General features: G+C 33.2%; 1 protein-coding gene across 3 annotated transcripts in view; it reads left to right on the top strand.

Moving 5' to 3' along the window:
• The first annotated feature begins 3,812 nt into the window (after positions 1 to 3,812).
• LOC139523983 (junctophilin-1-like) overlaps positions 3,813 to 23,398 on the top strand; it is a 44,379-nt gene continuing 24,793 nt past the window's right edge. For 2 of the 3 annotated variants that reach the window (XM_071318481.1, XM_071318480.1), the window contains exon 1: positions 3,813 to 5,131. In XM_071318481.1, coding sequence (XP_071174582.1) covers positions 4,747 to 5,131 — 385 coding nt within the window. In that variant the 5' untranslated portion in view covers positions 3,813 to 4,746. Of the gene's footprint in view, positions 5,132 to 21,657; positions 21,694 to 23,398 lie in introns of all 3 variants that reach the window. The other variant, XM_071318479.1, reaches the window with a different exon arrangement.

The following is a 23,398-nucleotide window of genomic DNA, read 5'->3' as shown; positions in this document are numbered from 1 at the left end:
TAGCGAACGTCTGAATAAATATTGAAGACAAAATAATCACATTCTACAAGATAACAATAACGGAAATGTATTTATTTAGGATGTTTGCTGCATGGTCATGGTTACCATCTATGTGTTTGAAATACTTGCTTTGAGTGGTTTGAGTCGACAGTACGCAAGGATTCCATTCTATTTTATTTCAGCAATTTTGACTTTTTTACTTAACATAGCAATATAATGTATCACCCCCATTTTTCTTTTAATAATTTCTAAAGTTGGTTACTGCTTCACATTACGTTATGAAGCTATCAGTTTTCATTTGATATACACGTGCCATCTTGAATTACGTATTATTTAACAACAGTAAGTTCTAATTGCTGATTGGTGTGGCTTTAAAGGGTCAGGAAGATGGAGGATTTTACATACAGATTGTCTGATAGCATTGTTTACAAGACTCTATCGATAAATATGTTGCTTTTGGAACACATATTGTTGGATAAGCGTTGAAAAAACCCTAGCCAACAAATCAACCAACACAAAATTATATAAATAACGGCATCAGTAGTATTATACATCTGCTCAAAAGTCATAAATCGATTGGCAGAAAACAAATCCGGTTTTCAAACTAAAACAAGCGAAACATGTCCACTATAAGAGAAAGACAAAGGAACAATAGGATCACTCAATTCGGTCACGTCTCAGTCATTACAGCTGAACGGACGTGCTGGGCCAGCTCTCCTTTACCCGCTATCTTCGATGAGGGTTTACAGTTAGATGATCAACGACTTACTACTTTAGATGACAGAAACCAATTCAACACCGTACAGTAGACGTAGTAGTAGGCGTAACCGCGTTAACATGCACTCCAATACCCATTGTATCATTGGGGAGTGTTATGTCGATTAACGTCCGAGGGCTGTAACCTAGGTGTTAGATGATTGACCTTCATTTCACTGCTTCGCGGCTTTGGTCCTGATAATGCTTCCTGTCATCTTTAATACTACGTCCATGATTCATCTACCAGTACTCCATCATCGAGGTTATCGGACTGCCAAGCTGACCAATCTGGCCCTGAAAGCAGCCGTTGTGAAGAATATAACATCAAATTAGTAAACAAATTAAATCAAAACAGCTCACAAAACCAAGATGGCGACCTCCAAAATGGCGACCACCACTCGTTCCTGACCGATGGCACAAAATTATTTATATGCTCACCAATCGCCTTCGGGCACCGAGCCGACCGTGCGAGAGCTGTATAGTCAGTCAAGGTCATTAAACACTTCCATATATAGGATCACTGAAGGCCAACATACATAGAAACACACTATTTGATAACACTGATTTAAGAAAAATTGTGGCTTGAACCTGGTGTTAGGGCTAGCCAATCCTCCCGTTTATATGGCAATGTTAAAAAAGATCGCTAAAATGTCAATACTACGAGACAAAAAGCACATATAAGAACACTCATAACAGATAAACGATTTCTTATATAAAAAAAAACCAAATCAAAACAACTAACTCAAAAACAAGGACTGACCTTACTCGAACAATTCTGCGTCTGCATCTAGCCTATCGATAATGTAGCAATGTGGGATTATTCGGAGATCGGCGGAATATAACGACTGAAATTACTTGAATTATTATTAGGAGCCAGTGATGTTAACTTTTGAAACTGAATACATGTTTGGGAAAGGTTTTTAATTTCTGAAATAATTAAGACAGTAAATCTGTAAACTAAATACATAACAGATTAAGAGAACTAGCTGTTTCCCGCCAAATTTATAAATGCTTATATCTCAAAACAAGCAGAAAGAATTTATCTGACAACACGTATATCATACATTTTTAGTACATGTTAAAGGATTTTTTTTGTGTAACAATATTTATATTATAAATATTTAGCACATGTATATCATTGTATATGTTACATTATGTAACAAAGTGTATTGCACAGCCCAATGAGTACCAATTAACAACAGAACCCGGTGCACGATGTTACACAAAACATATCTCGACACACTAATCCTATTAGATGTATATCGCGGTAATTGATTTACATGTGCACTTAAGGTTCATGATAACCATTTGGCAAACATGGCAGTGTTTACACCACGAAATCAATTGAGGAGACAAACAACAGGAATCGTTTTGAGTACTATTAGGACCCAAACATGTGAAAGATAAATGCATTGTGTTCGATCAATAAAATTTTGAGATGATTCTGTCTTGCATCGAAGAAGATGGTAAAATAAGCGATCTTATTTTTGGTGCCATGTCCAGATATCATATCTATCGTCCCTCTGTTGTCCATATTAATCACTGTAATGAAATTCAATGACCTGAGAGGAACGGATCAAGACATATACCGGACTTAGTTTTTTTTTTGCATTTTCTACAATGAAAAAAAATCTAGGATGTTTTTGCTTGCTTTTTAGAAACTCAAAATGCAATTGTATTTATGAATAAATCTTGAATCTCGTACGCTCTTGTCCAGCGCTCTAGACCCCTCGACCACATCAGCTATATATATATGTAAATATATAAACGTTTTCAGTTGCACAGGTTTGTCTGTACTTAGAATACATTGTTTATGTGTAAACAAAACCCTTAAATCTAGCGACAACGTCAACCTTATGGTATGCTCCGTTGTGAAGATTGAATTTATTCCACATATCTGATCATATCTGCTGTTTGCTGTACTTGGCCTATATAAATATGAATTACTAAGGTGTTATTACTGAACAAATTATCGTACTTGATTAAATAAAGACCGAATTGATGCGCAAACAATGGCACGAGGAAAGGCAAACATTTCCACATGTTAGACATATTGACTTGTAAAAAAAATGGTTAAGATGTATATATATGTATGTATGTTTGTTGTCAGGAAAATGTTCACAATATTTTAGGTAAAAGAAAGCCAAACGAGTTCACCGGTCATCTACAATTATACGATAGGTTAGGAGGGTCTGGATGATGTGGGGTCCTTCATTTTTTTTGTCTAGATGTGGGGTCCTTCAGTTTTTATTCTTTACGATTTATAGCATTTACTTTATTCTTTATTTATGTTGCCCTTTTCTCTATTTTTTATTTATTAGCCCTCTATCATGCACTTTTGTTCATTACTTTATATTCTGTGAACCCCAACCAGACCCTCGGGTAAGCGTGTTACAAGTTCCGAAAGAGTTGTACATTGAAGAAGCATTCTTTCATCCAGATGCTTGAAAATCTGAACTGCTTACTTTGGTAAAATTTGTTCTCTTTTATTTTCTAGTCCAACCCGATGATTTCTTCTTCAGATAAAAGGTTATTACATTCATTTAATAATTAATATTTGCACAACATTTTATAGCTATAACAAAAGCTTTTGCGTTTATTCTTCATAAAAACGTACTAATATTTGTCACTGGACGTTAATTTTAATTATTTTTATTGAACAAATCTACATCAACTCTTCTCACTATTGTACAATTTAAATAGATATTCCGATGTTGTTTTATTATCGTTTTGAATGTCGTTTAAACATTTTTTAAAAACTTGTTTAAATCTAACTACATGTAATTTAAAACTACAAGCGTTTTATATTACGTTTTAAACCCTTTTTTTTTATATTTAAGTGGATGAAAAGCTTGGGAACTTTTGTATTACCCTTAGTAAAAAAATAAAAGAAATGAAAGAAAAACGGAAGAAAGAAAAAAATACATGGATCGACCAGTAATAGGCAAACAAACGCTGAATCAATAAGCTAAATTTTTGTACATAATGAGCAATATTTAAGTATTTTATTGGAGAGCTGTTGATTTTAATCAAGTGATCTCGTTAAATTATCGCGAGATCAATAGAAAAACAATCATCTGCATATGTCCCAAACTTTTCAAGCAGCTCTTCTTACTTCATGAGCAAAATCAATACGACACAACCTGCGTATTGTCTATGTATACCTGAGATCGATCAAACCGATCGTTCATGTGTACATTAATTATTTATTTGTCACTGTGCAAATCTTGGAATTACTGGAAAAACGAAAATTGCCTTCGTTAAAGTGTTGATGCAAGTATCTTATCTGTGAGAACATGTGGCGTTTCAGGAGGCAGCTATATTACCAGACGCTTGGCCAATAGTAACGTGCGGCCATATATGGAGACCCGACCCGAGGAGTCAGATACTGTGTTATGTCCGACATTTTCGCATAATTTATTCACCCTGTCGATGATAATTTCGAATCATCTTATAGTATCTTTTCATTACTGAATATACTTAATTCATAACAATTTTCGATAACAAAATAATGAAGGCTTCAAAAATGGCTACGCCTGCGCTACGACTTTGATTGAAAAATAACATGGCATAAGTAATTTGTCGAGATTCACTACGCCATCTTTTCTTGAAAGAGATACAGATTCAAGTGAGTGTTTATAAAAAAATATTACATCTGACGTATATCTTATGTAACAATGTGATTTGACGATACGACAATCAGTCTGCTTTCTGGATTTAAGCTCCAACTACATAGCCATGAATCAATGTTAGGATGAAATTGTTGAACAATTATTATTCACCTGACTTTTTCTTAATTAACCTTAATTTACACCATTTCATTGATTTCTGTTTCTGACGAGTCTCATAGGATTATGTCAGCCATTTTGGATAGAGAATGCCGGTGAATTATTTTCTTGGCGGATTTATGTGGATAATGTTATTTGTTTCTGTGAAAATACATATCTAGCTTGGAGTTTTACACCCTCCCTCCATGTGGGTAGCATCTAAATGACAACTGGAGGAGGCCGTTTCGATTTTGATGATGGGGGCACGTACAGCGGAGGATGGGAGGATGGAAAAGCTCACGGACACGGAGTTTGCACTGGTCCCAAGGGGATGGGGGAGTACTCGGGAGCATGGCAATTTGGTTTCGAAATTTCTGGAGTTTATACATGGCCAAGTGGAAATGCGTTCAAAGGCCAATGGTTTCAGGGCAAACGTCATGGATTAGGCGTTGAAACAAAAGGTAGATGGATTTATAAAGGGGAATGGACACAGGGGTTTAAAGGGCGTTATGGCGTCCGTCAGTCGACGTCATCAGGAGCCCGATATGAAGGGACATGGACCACTGGATTACAATGTGGATACGGATGTGAAACATATGCTGACGGGGGTAAGATATTTGCACGGCTTTAAATAGTTGTATCCTTTCCCTTTGCATGTCATGAATGCCGTTTCGTCAGTATACACACACACACACACACACACACACAAACACACACACATCTATAACTATATACCAATCGCACAATATACTCATTTGTTTTTGTCACTGAGACAGTTTACCCTTAGTAATTGTCCACTTGACCTTTGGGAGACGTTATATATGCTTAATATAATTTGATTTATCTTTGAGTTCAGCGTAATTTCGATCAGCTGTAAATGAGAAAATTAACAACAGATTAGAACGAAATTTGAACACCATTGGTTGTTCTACAAATCAATGGTAAACATGTAATGTTTATAATCTAGTAATCATTAAAATCGATCCCAGTCCTATCAAAATGACATAATTGGACAGTGTGTTCTTTTGGCGGTCAAGGCCACTGTATTAGAATATTTAAACTTAAATGAAATTATGTAAGCTCAAGGTCATTTTGACTTATTACGAGTTGAACATTGACAAAAAAAGAATTTATATACAGTTGATTAGCATTAAACAAACTGTATGCATTGAAGTCAAAACATTCAAGTATGTTATATATTTATTTAAATATGTTAGGATTATCATTGTTTGTAATCATTTAACTAAACATGCTAAATGTAGACAACATCATTATTTAGTTCCTGCACTGCATGCTAAAACGAGAAAAAAATACATATATAATAAGTCAACAGGGAGAAATTGTCTTCGAAGAAACTTAGACTACGTCCCACAAGCAAAGAGTAGAGAACAGGAGAAGAGTTGCTCGTTCTCCTCTAGATCGACTTTGCATGTTACTTTAAATTACTATGTTTAAGTAGTCACTTATCTGATTAGGTTGTATAAAGGGGGAATATAGTCTAAGGGTACAATAAGACCAAGAACAAGCAACAGTCAATAAAACACTGCTTTCAATTGCTAACATCCAATTTATTTCAACTTAGGTGGATAGTTGTCCCATTGGCAATTATAAGACAACTACTTATTTTTATGCCATCAACAAAGGATAGAGTTTGAGGTACATAAAATTCAACAAATATTAGATTAAAAGACATATTGAGGCTAATATATAGGGTTGACTATCAATGATTATCATGATTACGAACATTCTTAAACTAGAACGGTATCATTTTGGAACAGTCCGTTCATTTGACTAAAGATTTGCCCATATTATTTTAAAAAGACATAAAGGAACAAAAATGTTAAAGATTAAGATAAATCTTTCAGATGTTCATGATTGTTCTTTCGGATGAATACTAGTATATTAATGCACCCGTTGCGAGAATCTCCCTTAGATTGCAAATATGATTAAATACACGTGACATATATGCAGACCCTTCGGTCAATGTGTGTATATTCTCTACTGATAAGGTGTCAGAACACAACATATGTTTGTTAATACTTAGGGCTACTTGAGGAAGAGCAATCACCATGTAACACATTATTCATTTTAATGTATTAAAGATGTGCACTGTCTCTGATTTCGTTTATTATATACCCCACCTACGATAGTAGAGGGGCATCATGTTTTCTGATATGTACGTCCGTTCGTCTGTTCGTCCCACTTCAGGTTAAAGTTTTTGGTCGAGGTAGTTTTTGATGAAGTTGAAGTCCAATCAACTTGAAATTTAGTACACATGTGCCCTATGATCTAAGATCTTTCTAATTTTAATGCCAAATTAGAGTTTTGACCCCAATTTCACGGTCCACTGAACATAGAAAATGATAGTGCAAGTTTCAGGTTTGAAGTTTTTGGTCAAGGTAGTTTTTGATGAAGTTGAAGTCCAATCAACTTGAAACTTAAAATTGAGAAAGGAAATGGTGAATATGTCAAAGCGACAACCACCCGACCATAGAGCAAACAACAGCCGAAGGCAACCAATGGGTCTTCAATGTAGCGAGAATTCCCGCACCCGTAGGTGTCCTTCAGCTGGCCCCTAAAATATGCATAATAGTACAGTGATAATGGACGTCATACTAAACTCCGAATTATACACAAGAAACTAAAAACTAAAATCATACAAGACTAACAAAGGCCAGAGGCTCCTGACTTGGGACAGGCGCAAAATTGCGGCGGGGTTAAACATGTTTATGAGATCTCAACCCTCCCCCTATACCTCTAGCCAATGTAGAAAAGTAAAAGAATAACAATACGCACATTAAAATTCAGTTCAAGAGAAGTCCGAGTCTGATGTCAAAAGATGTAACAAAAGAAAATAAATAAAATGACAATAATACATAAATAACAACAGACTACTAGCCGTTAACTGACATGTAGCTCCAGACCTCAATTAAACTGATTGAAAGATTATGTCTTCATCATATGAATATCAGGTACAATCCCTCCCGTTAGGGGTTTAGTATCATACTATCATAAAATATATGAGAAGAACATAACCCGTGTCATGCCAACAACTGTTTTTTTAGAAATAAATGTGTTTAGTTCCGATGCAAAGACCCTATCAGTGAATCAATGTTAAAGCCAAAATATGCAATCTTTAATGACCTGACAACAGTATCGTAACTATATCCCCTTTTAATAAGTCTATTTAAAGGTTTTGTTAGTTTCTGAGGAGAATACTGACATTTTTGTGCTTTATAAAGAATATTTCCATAAAATTTTGGATGTGAAATACCTGATACATGTGCCCTATGATGTGATCTTTCTAATTTTAATGCCAAATTAGAGTTTTGACCCTTAATTTCACGATCCACTAAACATAGAAAATGATAGTGCGAGTGGGGCATCCGTGTACTATGGACACATTCTTGTTTAAAATTAGATGAAGTGTATTTTATAACTATCCCTATTTTTATGATGGCACCCGATGCAGATAGTAAAATGAAATTGTATAGACTCTCTGGGTCAAGGACGAACATTTTGGATAAGGATCACTTGGAAAGATTCCATATATGAACTTTCATTTGATTATGGTCAAGGCCAAGCAGACTTAGTGTGTCAAGATACAATAAAGGTTGATCAGAATCCATGGTCATATATCTTGATTGATATCTATAGTTGATCTCATTCAACAATGTTCAAGTCCGAGAGAATCCGAAGGACACTGACAGATCTTTTCAGTGATAATTTTAAGCTCATCAATTCGTGTTTGTTGCAATATTGATTCAAATTCAGCTTTCTGTAGGTTCATAGGAATTATTAACGAAAGTCTTATTTTCTGCCTCTCATTGACTTAAAAGTCTTATTTGGGTGGCTTGTTGCTGGATATAACTGTTAACGCGATAGTTTTTTTTGAGAATTTATAGATGCTTCAAAAAGCCGAAAATATACGGTATGGGTTGTCTCCTATAATTAATAGCCGTACGACGGCCTTTCGTTGCTGATGTCCTCTTCATTTAATTATGATAGACAGTTGTCTCTTATATCATGTATATATGCAATTATGATATCACATCTTCTTTTTTATTTAGTATAATAATTTTATTATGAAGTCATATATGATTTCAAAAATTAAAAAAAATTAAATGTTCCATTCGAATTATGTATTGGCTCTATTCTTATAAAAACTTCTCTAAATCAAGTGAACAAATTGAAGATCTAATTATTGTCATATGCCCGTAGAAAACTGAAAATGCTGTTGCTTTATTAGCCTAATTTACAAAAAAAATAGTATAAAAAAGGGGAGGGGGTGGAAAATAATAAAATATAACCGTTTAATAGTACTAAGTATCGATTCTTTTGTTTCCGACAAAATAATACTTTAATATTATTCATTGTAAAGGTTTAAACTGGGTGAACATCTGAGAAAAAAAAAGATATTTTCATAAATGCTTGCATTTTCTTTTCATCTGCTTTAACATAGAAGTGAAAAGGTTAACTAAACTGGGTGAACGTATGAGAAAAAATCCTTCCGGTTTTTTTATAAGTATATCAAATGCGACGCGATATGTGTATGCCAGCTGGATTACTGTATCAGTGTATATATACGATAATGAGACCCCCTTTTGTTAATGTATTTGTCATGGTATGCCTTCAATGAGAACATTTTGACCTAAGCTAGAAATAATACATGTTATTTGCAAAACATATGTGACAATAACCTACTTTTTTGTGTACACGTATAAAAAGTTAACTATAAAGACAATCATATTTGGGTATAGCGTTAACTTGTCTTACTTGTAGAGCCCCACGATTTATGGTACCTTTTTAAATTGCCATATACCTATTATCGTTTTGTTTCAGTTATAGTTTACCTTGATTTACATATATCGCGTACATGTTAGTTCTGCTTAATACATTTCTTGGGTTTATTCGAATAACTACGTTTCGACTACATCAAATTGCCATACCATCAAGTATTGCTTTTTTTAATCAATGCATTTATGGGATTGACCGAAAAACACAATGTAGTCCTATTTGTGTGCAATATCCCCACCCGCAGCAAATCATTTAAAACTTTATCCGTAGTATCGATTATAAACAGGGTTTGTTTGATAGTCGAGTTAAGAGATTATGCACAGTTATGATCGGATTGGAGATTAAAAACCATTTGATCGGATTGAGATTAAAAACGTTATAAATATTGATACAGACAGTATTATTTGTCAGTGCTACAGACATTGTTACAGAATAGACTTCGATCTAATGGACTCGGTGTCGATTTTACACAGATGTTACGTGTGGTCTGTTTGATTGTTCTGTCCGTAAACAAATACAAAGTTATATCTGTCCTGGCGTTACAATCGAGGATTTCTTTCAAATGAAATGAACGAACGTGTGTTAACTTGTATTCAAAGAGCATGTGCAAGTTACATAATTCAGATATGATAAAAAAAACCCTGCTTCTTCTATTCTCCTGGTAACGATTCCGCCATACGAATCGAAAAGGAACAGCCATGCAGTTTCTCAATGTCGGCTATCTGCGTGCAAAAACGTCAAATAAAAACAACACAACCATTAGACAGTATCCAAAACTATCCATTATCCATTGAGTGTTAGATTCATTAACTGGTGCTTGGTGCTACTTTCAGCACCATTGAATATTTCGTGGCGGTCAGCTTTTATTTGAGGAGGTAGTTGGAGGAGAAAACTACGACCTTCGACTGGAAAACTAATAATCCTCGTCAATTAAGATCTGAGTCGAACACAATTGCCACATGCGGGGATCGATTTTACAACCTTTGTTGAAAAAAAACAGGCCTCATAAATTCTAGAAAACAAACTTGTTTGTTAAAATTATTTTAATAATGATTTTTAAGAAAATATTGGCAATCTTTTAAAGTCAGATTATCAAACAAAAATAAAACAAAAAACCGCTTAAAAATATCTGCTCAATTGCTTTAACATTGTGTTTGATAACTTTAAAATGATATCAACTGCTACTTGTAGACATAATTGATATTTCATACAAAGAAAATTGAGTACTCTTTTATAATTGTGAATGTATTCCAGACTTATGCAAATATTTAATCTCAAACACTCAGAACTTGGTGAAGGTCATTTGAAGGTCGTTAACATATCCTTTAATTATTCTTACAACGTATGACTTCTTTGATCTTGACACGTGGGCATCGATCCTTACATATTTTAAACGGATTTATGGTATACTTGCTATTCAACAGTTGGTACTTTATTCATTCATTTTTTTATCTAGCCCAATAGATCGAATACTTATTCAATCATCAATCTTCCACAATATATATACCAAAACTTAAATACATATTTTAGGAAGAGGTCATTTCCCCAAATTCTGTTTAAGCGCATGAACATGAAAAATTATTAAATAATTATTAAATTAAAAACTGACAGTTAAATAAAATAGATCTAATTCTTCAGAAAATGTCGGTTATGAGTTTGTACCAGTTAATTTACGAAAAAAGGACATCTCTTTGTTTATTATTATACAAGAAGAATTCTTTAAACATAGATAAATAACCCCAATCAGAACCCCAAATGTTTCCAAATGTTCTGGTGCAGATGCATAATGACTTTACAATACATGTCTTAATGATATACATATATAAGTGCAGATGAAAACGATGTATTATTATAACATTACAGAATGTTTTCTTGTATCCATAGCAACCCTCTTGGCGTTCAACAAAATATTTGTATCTCATTTGTTTTCAATTAACATCCCGAGGCTTTGCTTACTTACATAACTTCTATTGTTTACCATAGTAACCCTCCAGAAAATAATAAAATCCAGACTTTGTCTCTGCTTTATGTGTTGTTCTTGCTAACATTTCATGTCAAAGAATGCAAGAAGTTGATATACATGTTTGCTCAGTATAGACATCGATAATTATGTATCAAGCTTAATTGCATCTGGCTCATGTAAACTTGACCGTCGGCGGCATTAACTGTTTGTGTCATTTTGGTTCTTGGAATGCAGTCATACATTTTGTACTTCGACTCAGAGTTCAACTAATGATAATTCCGTTTTTTTTGTGTTCCAACATTGGCAGATCCAGGGGAGGGGGTCCGGGGGTTGGAACCCTCCCCCTTTTTTGGCCGATCAATGCATTTGAATGGGAACATATAGTTGGAACCTTTGTCCTGGGTTGGGACCCCCCTCTTTTTAAAAAAATGACTGGATCCGCATCTGTCCAAGAATCATATTTTATACACCGAGTTCTTAGTAAAGTTGTAAAGATTCTCTAAACATATAATGTATTTGATTTAACCCAAAAATATTAAAGAATAAAACTGAAATTGTTGACACCCAAATTGATACCACACAAATAGCCATTCCGCATTTTCTGTTTGATCACGGCATTTGCATTAGTTTTATTTTAAGTTCAAGAAGAAAATAAACGCAAGACATGTATAGTTTTAACTTGACTTCAGGGCGTTAGACACGTGTTTCTTTGACAACCTTAAGAAGATAATCTAGAGACCTAAAACTTAAATAGACAAATACATTAGGAGCATCAGGCATTAAAATAAAAAAGAGGTTCCGAATAATGGCTAGATAGGCTCAGATGATTGGCAGATTGACAGATAATGTCCATTGTCATTACCATGAAGAAAATAGTGCTTATTCGATAGGGATGTGTAATTTGAATCCAATAAGCCAATGAAAAATCCAAGGTCATGAAAATATCTTTAACCCGTAATCAGCATGTCAGTTTTCAACAAAGGAAAATGGGAAACAGATTCATGTGACAAAATGTCGAACCATAACTGTTGGTTTTGTCACAAAATGTTCTTATCTCAGTACTCTGTTGTACTTTATATAAAAATTATCTGACAGAAAGATGTACCAAGCATACAACATACATAATTAACCTCGCTTTACTTTTAACCTTGAAGCACAGTAAGTGGATCATTAAAAATACCTCATTAGTTTCGGAGAAATATATGCTGTTTTTATGTATACTGTAATGCTATTAGCGTAAAGAAAGATTTGTGTATTGATTCATGTCATTAACTAAACCTATGAATATTGAGAATGGATATGGGAAAGAAGCCATATGCATATATTTATATGATTCTCCCTTTGCATGACAATGCACGTAAACATACAAAATTATACTATTCAACATGAAAACAATCATCTGAAAGATTTTTGTCACCATAGTTACTAGTCTGATGGTAGAATTATCGATCTCATTTAACCTATATTGTGTCTGGGCGACAATTCTCGCTTGGAACCACAAAACGAAGATATATCATCGTTTTCTTCGGTTAGATCTTACAGCTTCTAGTGACAAATATGAATAATTATATTAATAATTGAAAACACCAGATTAATTTGTCAACACTGTATGACATGATGGACAATATCAACATTCATATTCTAAATAATCAATTTTCATGTTTTCTAAATGGAATTTTATACATTTTTCTTGACAGTTAAAATGATTGAAACATTTTCTTCTGCCAATAATTTGCATTTTTAAATGAAATTCGGTTGTGGACGTGCGAATGTGTCCAATTGTTTATGAGACTTCTATAAAATAACATGGTTGCCTCGGTTATTTTAAATTGAAATGAGATTTAAATTAAGTGTACACTGAAGTTGAATCTGATATATGTGTTGCTTTTTATAGCCTTTTATACGGTATGGGGTTTTCTTATTGTTGAAGGCCTATAATTGCTAGCCTCCTCTTAATTTTATCTGTGTATAGCTGTCTTATTGGCAATCATACAAGATATATTCTTCGTTTTACATCAAAACCCAAACATGATTTTTAATAAACTCAAACATTTTTGCAGGAAAAAAACAATTTATAAGGGCGTTTTTGTCAATGTGTATTTTATGTACTGGCCGGACGTTCGAAAACGAACGATTGCCAATATAAACAGAGGAAATTACAAAGTATATTTTGTACGCTAGCCTAAAAAGGAATACTCTTAAAAGAAAATGTTTTTATTTCCATTACATGAGCTCACAAGGAGCTTAATACAATTTCAAACATTTTACTTCAGACAAAACCAGCTCAGTTCAAAGTACAAACAGTATATGTACATACATACATAAGTATTACATAATTTATCAGCATAAGTTCTGATAATTTAACCATACGTAGGTATGTTTGGTAGCGTATCAAGTCTTCGTACAATGACCATTTATAAGGTGTAAATTTGATGACAGTAAAATAAAAGCAATTGAGATTTCATTCATAAACAGTTTACGATAAAACTTTTTTTATAAAGGACAGAAACATCTGGCAAATCAGTGTCAATCAAAGTACAAGTACAATTTTAAAATACAAAGTACAATTTTTGAGAACAAAAGTACAAAAACCATTGGAAATTATCTGTTTAATGTTCGTAATAGTTTTTTTTAAATTTCAAAATAAGAAATACTAATGGATTTCTAGAAGATATTGCTTAAATGTCCCTCTGATACCTTTCGCCCCTCTTTTGCAGAAAAACTAATTGTCAAATAGTGTTCAATAATCTTAAAAATTCAGCATTTCCAAAAAATAATGGTTTTAGATTTATGCAATCTTCAAATCTTCAATATGATATCAGAAGTATTGATAAACGGTATAATCTTTTGACATTTGAAGTTCCATCCATTAAATCGAGTAAAATTACATAATTGCTTAACATTACTTTACTGCGTCCTCGATCTAGAGCAGGTAAGAACATCATGTGACCTTGTAAAGTTTCATCAAGAATGGAAGTACTGCTCTACTAGGTACACCCGTCTGATTTTTGTTTGTATCCATTGCGCATGTCATATCCAATGATAGGTCGCATACAGACATAAACAAAGATTTAAAACAAGTTATAAACAACATTTATATACAGGAACTTGATAAAACTTGAAAAATAGAAACGCAAATTTTTTATAGTCTACTTGAAGTTATTCAAATTCTGGAGACCCCGGGCCCTTTTAAAAAACCTTGATATTTTAAAGAACTCTTATTCTGTAAACATTTAATTTTCACCTCTTTTTTCTCTAATCTTCAAATAATTAACCCCTTTTTCTCTAATCTTCAAAAAATTAGACCACACATTTCTCTAATCTTAATTTTTTTGCCCGTTATTCTCTAATCTTCATTTTTAAGGGCTATATTCTATAATCATTTAACCCCATCCAAACCCTCGTAGAGGCCAACATTCGGTTTTTATTTATTTTTTAGGCTTATATAATTATATTCTTTTGATGTATACCTACCAATATTGATAATGTTTTGTAATGACGACCCAATAATTTTATTTTTGATGGGGATCTGTTTTTTCGGGCACCATATGAAAAGTACTTAATTCTTTGTGTGTTTAGAGAAGCTTGAATATTGAGACACGAAAGTATTGTAGAATCAATGCTAAACAACAGAAAAAAAGATGTTGATATATAATTCCAGTAATAAATATGTAGACAGTGATATAACATAGTAGCCTTTGTCTTATGGCAGTTGTTTCGATCCTCAGAAGCTGTAGTCAATCGTAAATTTTATAAATATCATGCAATCCTGTTAGATCTTTATTTATCTTTGCTGTTAGACACCATATGTTTTCAGTTTGCCAATAATACTGATCTCCCATGATTTATAGATAACAGAAGCAGGTATGTAATCGGTGCACTCATCCGTCCTTATTTAATTGTCTGGTATATGGAGGGTGAAATGACCGTAAAATACTGGTAGCATCTGTTCTTTTGGTCTATAGATATCGTGATCTATTGTCTGGGAGCAAACCATACTTTTATGAGCCGGATTGAATAAAAGATTTTTATCAGTTTCTGTCTCCTTTAAGTCACCTAAAATGTGTGTGTATGGTTTTTTTTAAAGCAAGTTCATGCGATCTTGTCATGGCACAAAACACACTTTTAATAAGCCGGATTGAATGAAAGATTTACTGATTTATATCAGATATTGTCTCCTCTAAGTCATCTCAAATGTGTGTGTCTGTGGTGTTTGTTTTTAAGCGATCTTGTCATTGAGCAAACCATATTTTTTACATTAGTTACTGTCTCCTCTAAAAAGGGTGCATGCATGTGAGTGTCTTCGACCATAAGTGCTTTTATGCTTTTCAACAAAGATCAAATTTTTTTCCCCGGACTTTATTTCAGCACAGTCCCAAAACGGGCATGATGCTCTACTGCCAGCCCAGTCCGTTCTAGATTAATGCAGCCATTTTATGACTTCATAAAATAATACATGGATTATATATCGAATAACTTAAGTCAATGTTGTTGATAGAGGTTTTTTAAGAAGATTTCTGTTATTCGTGTATTGAAATTGTTATAAGTTTTCGTTTAAAACGAGATTTCGTGTAGTTTCTGGTGTAAATTTTGAAACTAGACTTTTGTTCATTAGTCCTCATTCATAAAATTGAAATATCTAGCAATTGTTATTTTTGCAGTTTAAGAATTTGATCATTTTCTAAGATTATAATAATTTTTCATGATTTTCTAATGTGAGTAGTGAGATCGTTCGTTACCCATGATAGCAATATCTTTATCTATGTTGTTAATCTTTGGTGTTACAGTTAAATCTGTAGCACACCTCATAATTAAATAAGTATAAGAGTTTCCTTTATCTCCGTTTATTATTTGTAAGTGCAGTTATGATTGATTGTTGGTTATATAACGACCATGCAGTGGTTCAGGACGAGCAATAGTTAAATACAATAGTTTGGTCCTGTAAAATAAACTGCCCAGAATGAAGGTCGGGAAAATTTGGATTACCACTTTTAAAATAAGGGTACATCATCGGATATGAACAGAAATGTTACAGTGATTCGGTTTTGGTGATTTATACAATGCGATGTTTTTTCATCATATACCATGTATATGTTTAGTTTAAAATTCAACACAATCGGTTATATTTGTCAATTTTCTGCACATATATACATGTGTAATTTGTAATTTTTGACGAAGAAACGCCTTTGCAAATATCCTGTTTAATCTGCAAGGATAGCTATGATGTATTCTCGTGACTCAGAACAGTTGTCTCGTCTGAAATTCACAAAAGATTGCATAGTCAGAACATCAGAGAAACCACAGATATGCGATAGTATTCATTTTTATCTATTTTGATGGTTACTTTTTCTGTTGAAAATGTAAATGCACACACACAATCCAATTACATATATAGTCTTACACTCCACAGGGTTGTAATTATCAGTGATTACTTAAAGACTTAATCATATCCGGTTCTAATTAGTCACCCGTTTCCTATCGTTTGCCATCTGTTTATCAATATTGAATATGATCTGTTGAAACATGTGTACCAAATGCAATCAGCATAGATGCTAGGATAATGATCTCGGGATTTGATTAATTAATAATTTGTTTTCTTTCGTAAACTGAAACATTCGCGCATGATACAGATATAGTTCATACTTGGTTGATAATTGATTCAGTAGAAAAAAAGTGTGTTACCTTACTCGAAAGAATGCTGCAGTATTTTGGGCTTTGTACTGCTTACTTTGAGTTTACGTTATATTTTTTGTATCTATCAACGTAAAATTGCAATCTTACGTCCTTTAAAGTTTTGGCTTATTATAAAAAGATAATGAAAAGTTATTATGTTTATTGTCTGTTGTCCACTAAAGATCTGCTTAAAATTGGATTGTGGCTAACTCATGGAGCAAACTACCACACCTTATTGCAAGTTCAAAACGGTTCCGACCTAGAGCCGGTTTGAGTAGAATTCTTTGCATATATTTGTCTATCCTATTCACCGGTGAGCATGTTGAGCATTTGAAACATCTAGGGGTTTATAAACATAATATGCATGATATTTGGCAAAGGAATCTACCAAATACCGTCATAAGTAGCCATGCAATCTCAAGTAAAAAGGAGAAAAAAATGAATGTTTAGACATCACGGGGCATATCAAGATATAGGTTAAATAACTTTTGACATGTATTACGTATACATGGGTTAAAAAAGTCATGAACTGCATTGCAACCCTAAAGCTACGCAAAAACACAAGAATGCAAAGCTTGCTATTCGGTGTGAGCCATGGCTCCGTGTTGAAGACCGAACCTTGACCTAAATGGTTTACTTTAAAAATTTACAAATTGTGAATTGGATGGAGCGTTGTCACATTGGCACTCATACCACATCTTATGATCTATATATATATATATTGTATTGCTATTAGACTTGTTTATGTTTTCTTCTCCGTTTCGTGTTTTGGGAGCAACCAAGTTAAAATTCCCTATTTCCGTTCTCAATTTTATTTGATCCTAGAAATTCCTCCCCTCCACCCCAATCAACAAATATCGAAAACAAATTGCTTGCATGATGTTGTCTTTTTATTTTGTTTCAGCTCAATGGTAAAGGAGCAACCAACTTACTATAAAATTCGAGACAATGAAAGTGTCCTTGAATCCTATACAATTCCGTCAATAAATTTTTGCTTGCGGGATGCTGTCCTTTGTTTTTACCCCAACAAAACATTACCATATTTAACCCAATCTTTCAATCATTAAATTATATGTTGAATAGTTTAATACTTTGATCTAAAACGAACCATCGTTGAAGATGAGAAGGAATAAAACAGTTGTCATGAATCGTTTATCAGATACTTCAGATCTTTAGTTCGAATGCTATATTGATAAGACTTTAATAGTCAAAATGTGTGTCTGTTATTATTATTATTAAATTATATTGGTATCTTGATAGAACATGTGCCAAAAAAAAAAATTAAAAAAAAAAAATGCAATTTCTCACTCTCCTCTTTTTTTCCAAACATTTCAAATTGCTCCCTTATTTTTAACTCTTTTATATATAATAATAAATTATGTTATGAAAGTGTCACGTATTGATTAACAGCTGAACAATATACAGTAAAAAATATACAATATTTAAAAAAATAATCAATAGATACATTGTTTTTGTAAAGTCTGTATGCGCACAGTTTATTGCCGTTTATCTCGTTGGCTTTGTCATTGAATATATCTTTTTGACAATTTTGATTGTCCAATTCTGAGAGTTTTTCACAGGGGCGGATCCAGCCATTTTAAAAAGGGGGGGGGGGGGGGGGGGTTCCTAACCCAGGACAAAAGGGGGGGGGTCCAACTACATGCCCCCATTCAAATGCATTGATCGTCCAAAAAAAAGGGGGGTTCCAACCCCCGGAACCCCCCCCCCCCCCCCCCCCCTCTGGATCCGCGCCTGTTTCATGTGCAATTTTCATCACTAATGTCGTAGATAGCGTAGTGTCTTGTACCAATAAGTCCATATCAATTTTCTCTATCAGTTTGTTTACTATGGTCGTCCATCCTTTGCGTCGACGGGCCGAATATTCTTCTGTTCTTATATTCTAAATCTATTGATATTTGCCATATGACATTTTTGCAAGTAAGCATGATGCATAAACTTGAAGGTTAAAGATATGTTCTACATTTAACTTGTAGTTACGTCACTAACATGACTACATAACTGTAAATTACATACCAGAAATAAATGAATTAAAATCGCGTAAGACTGTAATTTGCTGCTTCGAAATATGATACATTGACTTTTGGGAATTTGGTGTTGACATATTAAAAACTGATATAGCATCTCAAAGAAGTCGCGGAAGGGATAAAGGAACGCAACCGTTCGTGGGTGTGTGATGGGTTCCCAATGCTTGTCTGACCTAGCACTTTGTTTGAGTAAAGGTATGTTCTCAATCTAGTTGCTTCATCAGTACATATGTAGTCACTAGTGCTTGAATCATATATAATTCCATGGTTATAGTTAAATTTCAAGATCGTATATAGTTCAGTCCAAAACGTTATGTTTGTAAATCAATGCACATGTAGTCAAATTTTCTCTCTCTCAGCAACGCCAAACTTTAAGAACGTCTCAATTCATAATTTCCAAAACTGTATTCTGTCTTACTCTCTCTCTTCTCTACTCCTCCCCTTAGCAATGCTAAACGCTTATAACGTGAAACCCTAATAGGGAGTTTTAGGGGTTTCTTACGACAGAGGTCGTAGTATTTATGTACCAACTAATTCTACTTTCCAATCCTACTCGTTGACATAGAAAAACAAGTTCAGAGAGAAAGAAAGAAAGAAAGAGAGATTGAAAAAAAAATATTGATTTCCATTATGTTTTATATTATAAAACAATCGAAATTGTAATTTTGATCTGACACTTGTTGAAATCATTTTGTTGATTTTAATGAAGACGAAGAAATCGTTTAATAAATCTGACAGACTTCTTCCTGTGAACCGGTGAAGAAAATGGTTAACCAGCATTCCGTTTACAAAGCAAATTATCATTGTAGTAGAAAAAAATAGACTAATACTTCCATTTCCGATATTTGTCACGTATTGGCTGTATTTATGTTCTGAAACTGAGACATGCACGTTTTTGGCTTGCCAATTTCGTAGCCTCGTTGTGGAATGAATATATTATTGCTATACTTCTGAAAAGAAAAGAAAATTGAGAATGGAAATGGGAAACAACCCGACCAAAGAGCAGCAGTTAGAAAATTTCTCAAAAAGTATTTTTTAAACCTTATTCGTTTCGTGTATATTTTATGAAGATATGCAATTAAATGAAAGTATAGATTTGCTAATGTTAAAATGAGAGCAACCATTCAGCAGAATCTTCAAAAAATTAACCCCTTTTTTCTCTAATCTTCCAAAAATGAGCAACACGTCTTCTAATAGGTGAACAATTTTAAAATTTTGAGTAATCAAATGCAAGATAAATACCGGCTTGTTTTTTTTTAAGATGTAGTGGTCATATTTAAACGCAGTTGACTGTCGTTGATTTGTTACTGTATAACTGTTTAAATTGTGTTCTTACGTGTAGCTGAGTACATAAGCTCTAACATATATATATATACCAAACATGAATATTGAGGTCAAGTTACAGTAGTGATATAATTGATGAAATTACAAATTTTTATAAGCATTTCACAAAAGTTCTTTCTTTCTTGAACTGCAAATTAAAAAAAGTAATGCACATGTTTCCTTTATTGATTGAAATATATTTGAATGCATTTTCTTTGCATAGATGCACACTTGTTTGGAATGCACATAAACAGCATGACATCACAAATTCACAATTTGTCTAAAACCAATCAATACAGTTGATTAAAGACTGATATTTTTATTAAATAATCTATGCAATATATTTAAAAATTGTTATGGAATCATTAAAAATGTATGCAGACGAGACATTGAAAAATTTCAATATAATGTGTTTATTGACGCCGCCATGCCAGTTTTTATATTACATAAAAAGAATTATACGTAATGTACAAAACCCGTGTTTCTGAGAGAAAAAACTTTGAAGTACCAATGAAGATCAGACAAACAAAAATACCAATATATGTGTAAATGTATGTTAATGTCAACATATTTCATTGAGAATAAAATAAGATTTGCCAAATATCTGGTGCATTTTTTACTGGTTTTAATTGCATCTTTAAAAAATACTATACATTTAAGATGATTAAGATGTACAATTTTCAACCTTTCAACCAAGATTTCTCAAACTTAATATATATTTGATTTGAATTTCTCAACCTTATCCAAGGATTTGTATAGTCTCACTATACAAATCCTTGCCCGATCATAGATGGTGTAGCCTGATTAAAAAAAAACCTGAATACATGATCGTTTGTTGCCCCTTACCCCGACACCACCCCACCCCCAGATTGATGTCGAGTTCAATAACTATCCTTGACAAATTAAATTTTGGAACTGCATATAAATTCTAAGCTCGAGTTTTAAACACACGAGTTCCCTTTTTTATAAATTATCCTTTTAGGCACTTTATTAAAAAAACATGTTTCAATATTCAAACTTTTAAGGTATGTGGTGTTTTGAAATCAAGTCATACTGTACTTATTCCTAAAATAAATGCGTTTACAGACAAATTTAGTGTTTTTTGGTCCTTTTAGTTCTCGGGCCTAACAGTGTTCACGCGCGAATTGATCAAGAAACGCTACTTCGCAGAAATCACCGACAGAAAAGATCTCATGCAATTATGTGAGGAAAGCATAAACATTCTCCACTGTTTGACACGAAGCATGCATATTTTTTATTTCACAAATATTAAGTTTGCAAAATTACAATTCAGCAAAATTAATAAGACATTCCTTGTTTTTCATGCTAACAGGATTGCACACGAACAATGGGAAGGTATTTGTGTCGGGTGAGTTCGAGGGCGCTGCAGTCGCCTTTTAACCCAAATTTTTTTCACCCTTATTACATGTCGTTTTCACACCTTTGATGTACTTTTCAAAACATTAATATTTATTTATGTTATTATTGATCTTTCATTTACACATATGTAAAAAAAATCAATGAATCTACAAAATGAATGGTATTCAGTAGAAACATTCCACAGTGAAACAGATGGTGTATTGTGATATTTTACCGAATACTCCAGTCTGTCTGTCTATTCGGATATATGATACGGTCATAGTTTATGAGATTGTACAATGCTTTTATATGATATTATATAAGTAAAATACATTTTAGAAAAGAAATATCCAAGAGAACAGCATGTTTTCTATTTTTGTAGATTTTAAATCCTATTTTAGTAAACCACTGTTGTGTGAATGTTGTGCTTAATCCGTTTTATATTTTTCTTTGATTATTTATATTATTAAGAATAAATCAGATGCATAAATCACAAAAATCACAAATCCAAACGACCCTATGTTTATATTTTACCATGTTGACAGCCTCTTTGGTGTCAAACTTACCAAAAGAGGTTTCCAACCTTTTGTTACAGTGACCATTAAATTGAGCTTAAGATATAGTTGCTAAATTTACATGTTCGGTAAAAAGCTCACTAAAGTTTGCAGTTTGTTGGGTTCATGCTATACCAAATCAAAGTATTAAGGGTTTTCTGTGTCTAATGAAAGGTCTCGTCGCCAATAGAGTAATGTACATGATTTGGTTAGGCCTTGTATTTCTCCGAAAATAACATTTAAACCTTTAAACGTACAAAAGTAACTGCAGTATACAGACAATGAACGGTGACATGGTTAATGCGTAGTAAGACAGATAAATTATGCCAGAATATATACTTATTTTGTATATTTATCATGCATCTCGTGTCAATATGATGCTTCAGTTGAGCGAATAAAGCTCTGAATACAAACGATTCCATTGACGACTAAATGACCTTTCAAGTTCAAATGGCCGTCATAAACTAGTCTGTTGCCATGGGTTTCTCGTTTGACTTGTTTCCCATATTCACAGTCATGTCTGCGGCTATACAGTATGGGTTTCGCTCATTGTTGAAGATCTTTTAGTGACCTATGATTACTTACGTGCACACTATTTGGACTAGGGTGGACATTTGATTCGTTGGTAACCATACCACATCTCCTTATTCTTATGTTTAAGTGAAAATCATCATCTGTCATTTGTCATGCGATGGAGTTTTACCTAAATTCTAGTAGGTTTTCGTATTTAAATAATAACTTTTTCCATCATTTTTGTATTGAATAAATATCGCCAGTCATTTTTAAAGTGCACTGCAGAGAAACATCATCTTGTGACAATTTTGTCACATTAAGACAGGCGTACATTTAAAATTAAAAAGAAAATGTTTATGCACTTTTTGATAAATGCTGAGTTATGGTTTTTGGCAAGTATCTACAACTACATACATGTATGAAATATATTAACTGCACATGTCAAGTAATGTATTCTATAATTACTGTACAATAGGGTACGATTGGTTACAGATGTTAGTAAGAGTCATTGACATTGTTATAAATAAATGGATCGCATAAATGTGAAATTGTATTTAAAATTTATTAAAAAATGGTAAAAGCCTGAACTTGAACAAGCGAGAAAATATAATTTAGATCAATTTTTCTAAACGTAACAAGTTGGTTTCT

Source organism: Mytilus edulis, chromosome 5, assembly GCF_963676685.1.
Source record: "Mytilus edulis chromosome 5, xbMytEdul2.2, whole genome shotgun sequence".
Lineage (NCBI taxonomy): Eukaryota > Metazoa > Mollusca > Bivalvia > Mytilida > Mytilidae > Mytilus > Mytilus edulis.
This window is presented reverse-complemented; position numbering and strand designations above follow the sequence as displayed.